Source organism: Uranotaenia lowii, chromosome 1 (genome assembly GCF_029784155.1).
Source record: "Uranotaenia lowii strain MFRU-FL chromosome 1, ASM2978415v1, whole genome shotgun sequence".
NCBI lineage: Eukaryota > Metazoa > Arthropoda > Insecta > Diptera > Culicidae > Uranotaenia > Uranotaenia lowii.
The window spans coordinates 87,518,648-87,526,627 of record NC_073691.1 but is presented as its reverse complement, the minus strand read 5'-3'; the positions used below and the strand labels follow the sequence as shown (position 1 = coordinate 87,526,627).

Genomic DNA, 7,980 nt, shown 5'->3' with positions numbered 1-7,980 from the left:
TCACCATGTATTTATGTCATAACACCAAACGATAGCATTTTGTAAACAACCGCCATGGAAGCCGAACGGAGAGATCAAATTGTGCACAGTTTTCTTACGAGTGCCAGTACGAGAATTTCTTCGAAACAGCAATGAATAATTTTTTTAATTTTTTGAAAAGAAAATGCAACATTTGTATGAAAAACAAATTATGAATTCGTTAATAAATGACTGAACTACACGCTATTGTTTGTGTTCCAATATTAAATGAAGCAGACTTTACATCCGTCGAACTTGGTCAGCACTTGGTCGTACAGCTTTCGAGCACGGATTCTGACAACATTGTTCTGCTTCAGCCGATTTGGCTGTTTGCTGGCTCGGAATGACCTTATTCCTTCCCGGAGACGAATTCGTCGCACCGTACTGTGAGCGGCCTGGAACTTATTGGCCAAATCGCGGTCTGAAAGATTGGGGTTCTTCTTGACGGCCTTGATGACTTTCCCACGCAGTTTCCGGTCGACAGTTCCACTCCGACGCTTCGAATGCGGCTTCCGAGCCGTCGTCAATGTTTCTATTGCCGATAGAATTAAAACTTCTCAGTTTTGTGAAGACTTGTGTATATTTCACGAAGAAAAAGAATTACAAAATTCTGTAGTAGCTCTTCGCTATCGTGCAACACTTTTACGGGCAACTTAGAAGAAGTCTGTTCGTAGGAACCTGTCCTTGTACGTTCTAGTCAACAAATTTAGGTTAAGGTTTTCTAGGTTATCCAATTTGCACGTAGATCCAAATAGGAATAAAAGAAAAATAACAACCTAGCAACTTTAGAATAATTAATTCGGATTTTTATAAGAAGCTTTCTAACTGAATCGAACACGTTTCACTCGTTTCGCCTTCTCCAGTTTTCTTTTTCTCCACACAGTTCGGCGGCCGGTTCGCTTGTTCGCCAACGGTTGTCACGGCTGACGTTTGTTGTCGACAACCAGGGACGGACTAGGCTCGCTGGTCGACGTGGCGCGCGCAACACTCCCCCCTTCAATGCACCGAAGATCCATCTGAGTTGCATTTCCTCCTACGCCGACGTCGAGCACCGCGAGTTTGACGGATGGTCGCTCGTATATACCTTTAGCGGTCTGCACTGTAGCCCACCTGACTTGCCCATCTGGTGCTACATTAGTGGCGATCACTCGCCCCTTGGGCCAGCAGTTGCGAGGAAACCGTGCGTCAACAATGATCACGATGTCGTTGACCTTGATCGGCTTCGCTTCAGTGAACCACTTCGCTCGACGAGTCAGTGAAGGGAGGTAGTCATGCAGCCATTGCTTCCAAAATTGATCCGCTAGGCTTTGTGACATCCGCCAGTTCTGCCGCAATCGGGTGGGGTTGTCATCGAAGCAGGTCCACGGCAGCATTCCATTCGACGACCCCATGATGAAATGGTTAGGTGTCAGCACAGGAGATTGATCGTCGCCAAGAGGTATTTCCGTCAGGGGTCTCGAGTTGACGATACTTTCCACCTCAATGAGCGTACTCCGCAGCGTTTCGTCGGATGGCAGACGACTCGGAAGCAGCTTCTCCAGGTTCTGTTTGACCGTCCGAATCAGCCTCTCCCAAGCTCCTCCCATGTGAGGGGACATAGGAGGGATGAAGTGCCAGGTGGTTTGAGATGAAGTAAATTCCGCTACGATCCTATCGTGGTCCAATTGTTCGAGTGCGGCCTGTAGCTCCTTCTTGGCCCCTACGAAATTCGTACCATGGTCGCTGTATATGGCGACTGGTACTCCCCTCCTGCCCATGACGTTGCGCAGAGCCATGATACACGAATCAGTTGTCAGTGAGTGCGCGACTTCCAGGTGGATTGCCCGTACGGTCAGGCAAGTGACTAAGACTCCCCAGCGTTTCTCCGTTCGGCGGCCTATGGATACCGTCATTGGGCCGAAATAATCCACCCCCATGTGGCTGAAAGGTCGACTGTAGGCCGCTAGACGAGCAGGCGGCAGATCGCTCATCAGCGGTGCTTGTGGTCGAGCTCCTTCGTTCTTGCAGGTTTGACAGCTATTGCGGACCGACTTGTAGACTGCCTTGAGGTGAGGAATGTAGAAGCGTTGTTTCAGCTCATTTACGATGGTTTCGTGGTTCTGATGCAGGAAGCGTTGATGGACGTCCAGTACGATAAGCCGAGTAATATGGTGGTCTCGTGGCAGAATGACGGGATTGGCGATGCTGCTATCGATGAACTGGCAAGCGTTGGTTCGTCCGCGAATCCGTAGAATCCCCTTTTCATCCATGATCGGACAGAGGCGGTAGAGGGAGCTGCTTTTGGGAATCGGTTTTTCACACGGTTTTTGGAGCTTCGTAGACAGGATGGCGATTTCCTCCATATACGTGCTCCTTTGGGCCACCTGGTAGAGATAGCTCTCGGCCATGATGAACTCATCACGGGAGAAAGGTCTGTGCGCCTTCGGAGAGTTTCGGAAGGACCGTTGCATATTTTTGATGGCTCTGAACACATACGCAGTAGTTTTCAAAAGGACTGTCCATTTGCTGAACCGGCTAGCATCGATGATCGGGTCGAAAGCCTTGAAATGGAGATGTAGATGCGGACGAAGCTCCGTATCGGTCGCCTTCACAATCTGCGAGGTCGTAGGCCAGTCTTCCTCGGGGTTTCGAAGAAAATCAGGTCCGCAAAACCATCTGCTGGATGCACTCAAGTCAGGACATCCCTTCCACTTGGTCCCATCATCCGCCACGTTCAACTTTGTGGGAACCCACCGCCATTCTTTTATCTCCGTCGACTCCAGTATCTCGCTGATTCGAACTCCTACAAACTGGCTGTAGCGCCGGTGATCCGAATGCAACCAGCACATCACGTCCCTCGCATCTGTCCAGAAGTAGCGCCTTTGAACCTTTATCGAAAGAGATGCCAGAATCGAATCCGCCAGTCTGACTCCAATGACGGCCGTCTGCAGCTCAGATCGCGGAATAGATAGAAATTTTAGCGGAGCGACCCTGGTTTTTGCTCCAGCTAGCGAACACTCCACGGTACTTCCTTCTTGGAATCGCAGATAGACGACGGCCGCAAATCCATTCTCGCTTGCGTCCACGAAAGTGTGCATTTGTACGACGGTGTTCTCTCCTGCAGAAGTTGCGATGCGATAGCAGCGGGGAATTTTCACGTTCGAAACTTGAGGGAGAATCCGCAACCAGGTCAGCCATTTTTCGAAGTGACAGTCGTGAATTTCCTCATCCCAGTCGACGGACGCTCTCCAAATCTCCTGCAGAAGGCTTCGAAGGAACATGAGGAAGTGGCTGATCAACCCGAGTGGGTCGAACACCATCATCAGGGTCCGAAGCACTTCACGCTTCGTCGGTCGTCTATTACCAGCCAATAACTCAGCGTCATGGCGGGCGGATACCTTGTATGTGAAGTAGTCGGCTTTCGTATCCCACCACATTCCGAGCACTTTTCCGGTGGTCTCCGCTTCCCCTATGCTCAGATTCTTCTCGTTGGTCCCTTCTCCGTCAAGCGCAGCAACTACCGCCGGTGAGTTTGATATCCAGTTCCGCATCTCAAATCCACCGGACTCGTGGATCTTCTTCACGTCCGTAGCTAGCTGGATTGCTTCCTCCTCCGTTTCGGCACTGATGAGCATATCGTCCACGTAATGCTGGTGAATGATAGCGTCGACCGCATTCGGATATTCCTGCTCGAACTGCTTTGCGTGGGTGTTCTTGACGTATTGGGCGGTACTTGGAGAGCAGCACGCCCCAAAGGACATTACTTGCAGCACGTATACGCTGGGTGTAGCGTCATCTGGATTCTCCTTCCAAAAGAACCGTAGGCAGTGCTGGTCCTGAAGTCTCATCAGGACTTGGTGGTACATTTCCCTGAGGTCACCGGAAACAGCTACGCGGAACTCCCGAAATCGCACCAGAACTGAAAGAAGAGAAGCCAGCAGGTCGGGTCCTTTGAGCAGAACGGAATTAAGGGATACTCCATAACAGCTTGCAGCTGCGTCCCACACAACCCGTATCTTTTTGGGCTTGTTAGGGTTGACTACCGGAAATATCGGAAGATACCAGACTCGGTTGTTGGACATCTCTAGCTCTTCCTTCGTTAACTTCCGTATGTATCCTTTGGTCAGGTACTCTTGCATTTTCGCATTCATTGCTTGCGCAAGGTTTTTATCCTTCTGCATCCGTCGATACAAACATTCCCATCGCCGTAATGCCATCGCTCTACTGTCCGGAAGCCGCACGTTGTCATAACGCCACAGAAGACCGGATTCATAACGGCCATTCTTGCGTGTCGTCAGCGTTGCCAGGAGTTCGTTGGCTCGTTGATCGTCTTTAGACAGGAGCAGTTTTTCCGGTTTGCTGATTCCGAGGCTCTCCAGAGAGAAGTACTTTTTCATGGCTTCGTGCAACTCCTGGTCCGTATCGGTCTCGCACTGGCATAGCTGAACGCTGTGATGATTGACATGGCTGACATCGTCGTTCGTTTTGCAACAGCACCCGTAAATCATCCATCCCAACCTAGTTTTGACGGCTATGGGCTCGTTTGGCTTGCCTTCGCGGGATTTCATCGCATTTCCCAGACTTGCATGATCCAATCCGATGAGGAGTCGCGGGCTGACTTCTTCGGAAGATTCCACCGGCAAACCTCCAAGATGCCGATACTTCTCCTGCAGCTGAGGAATTTGCAGCGTCTGTGGTCGCAACTGCAGACTCCTAACAGTGTGAACTTCGTGAAGCGGAAACTTTTTTGATGGATTTAGGATGCTTGAAATCTGGAAGTTAACCTTCTGTGACAGGCCTCTGTTCCATCAGTGTGAGTTCCGAACCGTCGTCTACAAAGGCGTAGGTTCGAATCGACTTTGCCGGACCATGTAGAAGAACTGGAACGAATCTGAACAGGATTTCGGACTGTCCTTGGTGTACGTTGCAGCTGGTATTTGCTGGAGCTTGAGGAGTTGGTGTTGAAGGAGTAGCTGTTGTGGTCGTCGATTTCCTTGCTTCGCTGTGTAGAAGAGAGTGATGCAAATACGTACAGCCATTGACACCACACGCTTTTTTCTGCTTGCATGGACCGTAATGTTTGCGCAGGCATTTCCGACAAACGTTGAATTCTCGTATTACCGCCCATCTGGAATCGTAGCTGAGCTCCTTGAACCGTTTGCATTCCGCCAATGATGAACAGCTTCCTTTACATCCGGGGCATGCCTTGGCGAAGTCTTTTGAAAAGGGTTTGTTGCTCCCTTGAGCGACCGACGGTTTCTCCGATTGTTGACGGTCTTCTTCTGCGTGATGATTCAAAAACCCATCCTTTTTCGAAGATCTAAAACGGTTATCACTGCCAGCAGAAATTGAAACCGCGCTAGCATCCTCGGCGATAAAACGGAGCCACGAGCTGAAGTCCAAGAGATTTGGGTTGAGTGTATTTCGGGAATTTCTTGCCCAGTCTAGCTTCAGCGTTGGCGGCAATCGTTCCACTAACTCGTATCTCAAGGAAGCGTTGTAGATAAAATCCCCAATTTCGCATGCTTCCACCATCGCCACCAGATTCTCGACACTGAGGGCGAATTGGATCACCGTATCCAACCTTTCGATGTTAGGAGACGGTAATGCCCGAATCTTCCTGACGATAGCCTGAATGATCGTTTCTGGTCGTCCATACAACATCTTAAGGGTGTCCATAACTCCCTGTACGTTCGATGGATGGAGCATGCGGCACTTGACTGCCTCTAGCGCTTTTCCTCTAAGGCATTTCCGCAATCTCAGCATGTTTTCTTCATTCGAGAATCCGCATAGCTGGGAGGACGAGTTGAAGATCGAAAAGAAAAGCGGCCAATCTTCAGGATTCCCATTGAAGTCCGGCAGATCCTTGGACACGGCTTGTCTAGCGGCCAGCTGACTTCTATTCAGCCGGTGGGTAGTATCTCCGTCGTCGAATCCGATTACGGGAGGTATCGATGGCCGTGGCTGTAAGACTGGAGCAACCGGAGTAGATCCTTGCCCAGAAACAAAATTTAATCCGCCGGCGAAGGTTCCGGCTACGGGGGGCATCGGTGGCTGCTGCTGCAGGACTGGAGCGACCGGGGTAGATCCTTGTCCGGGAATGAAATTTAATCCGCCGGTGAAGGTTCCAGTTTCCCTACGTTCCTCTTGTTGCGCACATACACCGGGTTGAACATTCGGACGGCATTCCGGTTCCCGCTGATTTGCAATTGTTTCTTCAGGGAAATTTGACGGAGTAGTACGACGACTCCGCTGGTCTGCCGGTGGAACGATCCTTTCCGAAAACTGCCTCAACATTTCAACAATCGTCTCTGAATTCCGTCTAGGGGCCGACATTCCTCGTTCTGCGCCAGAACCTTTATTCAAAATCGGGCGCGAGACCGCATTACTGGAATTCATCACCGGGACAGCACACGCCGGTGGTGCTCGGCGATCTACAGCTAGCAGTTCGCGGAGTAATGAAGCGATCTCGGATCCATCATCGACTGGTTGCTCTTGATTTGAATTCTCGAGCGCTTGGGGCTTCGACGAGTTGCACAGCACTGGTTCGTTTTCCGGTCCTACGTCGACGAGGCCTGAATCGTCGCCACATTTCTCCGTATCCTCTATCCACTGCCGAACCTTTGTTGCATTCTCCAACATCGAATCCGGATGGCTGACTAGAGATGAAGTTTCGCTTTCCAGCTCCTGAAGCAGGCTGTACTTCTCCTCCAGGTACTTCCACTGGCAAGTACGTTCTTCTTCCAGTTTTTGTAGCTGCAGCTCGATTCTCCTTTTCTCACTTCGCCTACTTGATTTCCCGTACGATTTCACCGATGCTGTGACGTTGGGGGGTGGATTTTGTTGTTGTTGATTCTGGTTGGGCTGCTGGATCTCGGGCACACTTTTCGCTGCTGCTCGGGGGGTCCTCACCACGACTACACTTGCGCACCCGGGGCACGACCAGCTTATGTTTTCCACTGACTGACTCACTTCGACACACGCGAAATGGTACCACCAGTCGCATTCGTCGCACTGTACCATGGCAAAATTATCAGGCTCATTACATAGCCCGCAACTGCTGACTGGATTTAAGCGAACGCGGCGAGGGGGGTTTCGTCTGACAGGGACTGATATTCGTTTACTTCTAATCTTAGTTGCCTTCTTTTGTACTTTAGGAATGGCTTCAGCTGTGGTTCTCACCGTTCCGGTAGCGTTTACCTGGTGGGTCGTCGTCTCCGAAGGGAATGATTCCTCCGGATGGTTTCCGCGATTTACGACCTGACGGCCAACATCGGTTAGCATACCTGGCGCACTGGAGAAACGTCGCGGCTGTACCTTGGGGATGGCTCCTTTTGCAGTGTTTACCATTTCGGCTGCGGTTACTTGTTGGCTCGCCGTCTCCGAAAGAAATGACATCATCGGATGGTTTACGCCGATCGCAACATGCCCACCAACATTGGCTGAGCCACCGGACACACTGGCAGGACGTCGTGACTGGGAGCCTTTGGGTTGACTTGCCATTCCAATTTATTTACAGAATTTTGTAAATTTATTGCCGATAGAATTAAAACTTCTCAGTTTTGTGAAGACTTGTGTATATTTCACGAAGAAAAAGAATTACAAAATTCTGTAGTAGCTCTTCGCTATCGTGCAACACTTTTACGGGCAACTTAGAAGAAGTCTGTTCGTAGGAACCTGTCCTTGTACGTTCTAGTCAACAAATTTAGGTTAAGGTTTTCTAGGTTATCCAATTTGCACGTAGATCCAAATAGGAATAAAAGAAAAATAACAACCTAGCAACTTTAGAATAATTAATTCGGATTTTTATAAGAAGCTTTCTAACTGAATCGAACACGTTTCACTCGTTTCGCCTTCTCCAGTTTTCTTTTTCTCCACACAGTTCGGCGGCCGGTTCGCTTGTTCGCCAACGGTTGTCACGGCTGACGTTTGTTGTCGACAACCAGGGACGGACTAGGCTCGCTGGTCGACGTGGCGCGCGCA

The 7,980-nt window shown here is 50.1% G+C and overlaps 1 protein-coding gene across 1 annotated transcript; it reads right to left on the bottom strand.

The window, feature by feature from the left end:
- Positions 1-935: 935 nt before the first annotated feature.
- On the bottom strand, positions 936-7,500 carry LOC129737598 (uncharacterized). The gene is made up of 2 exons (XM_055728758.1): positions 4,782-7,500; positions 936-4,723 (listed from the first exon to the last, which is right to left on the bottom strand). Exons 1-2 carry the CDS (start codon positions 7,498-7,500, stop codon positions 936-938), a joined length of 6,507 nt encoding a protein of 2,168 aa, XP_055584733.1.
- Positions 7,501-7,980: the final 480 nt, after the last annotated feature.

Excerpts from the sequence above, each read along its gene's own strand:
- LOC129737598 (XM_055728758.1), bottom strand. The coding sequence starts at position 7,500 with ATGGCAAGTCAACCCAAAGGCTCCCAGTCACGACGTCCTGCCAGTGTG. Across the intron at positions 4,724-4,781 it reads ACAGAGGCCTGTCACAGAAG|TTCACACTGTTAGGAGTCTG; the intron begins GTTAACTTCCAG and ends CGCTTCACGAAG.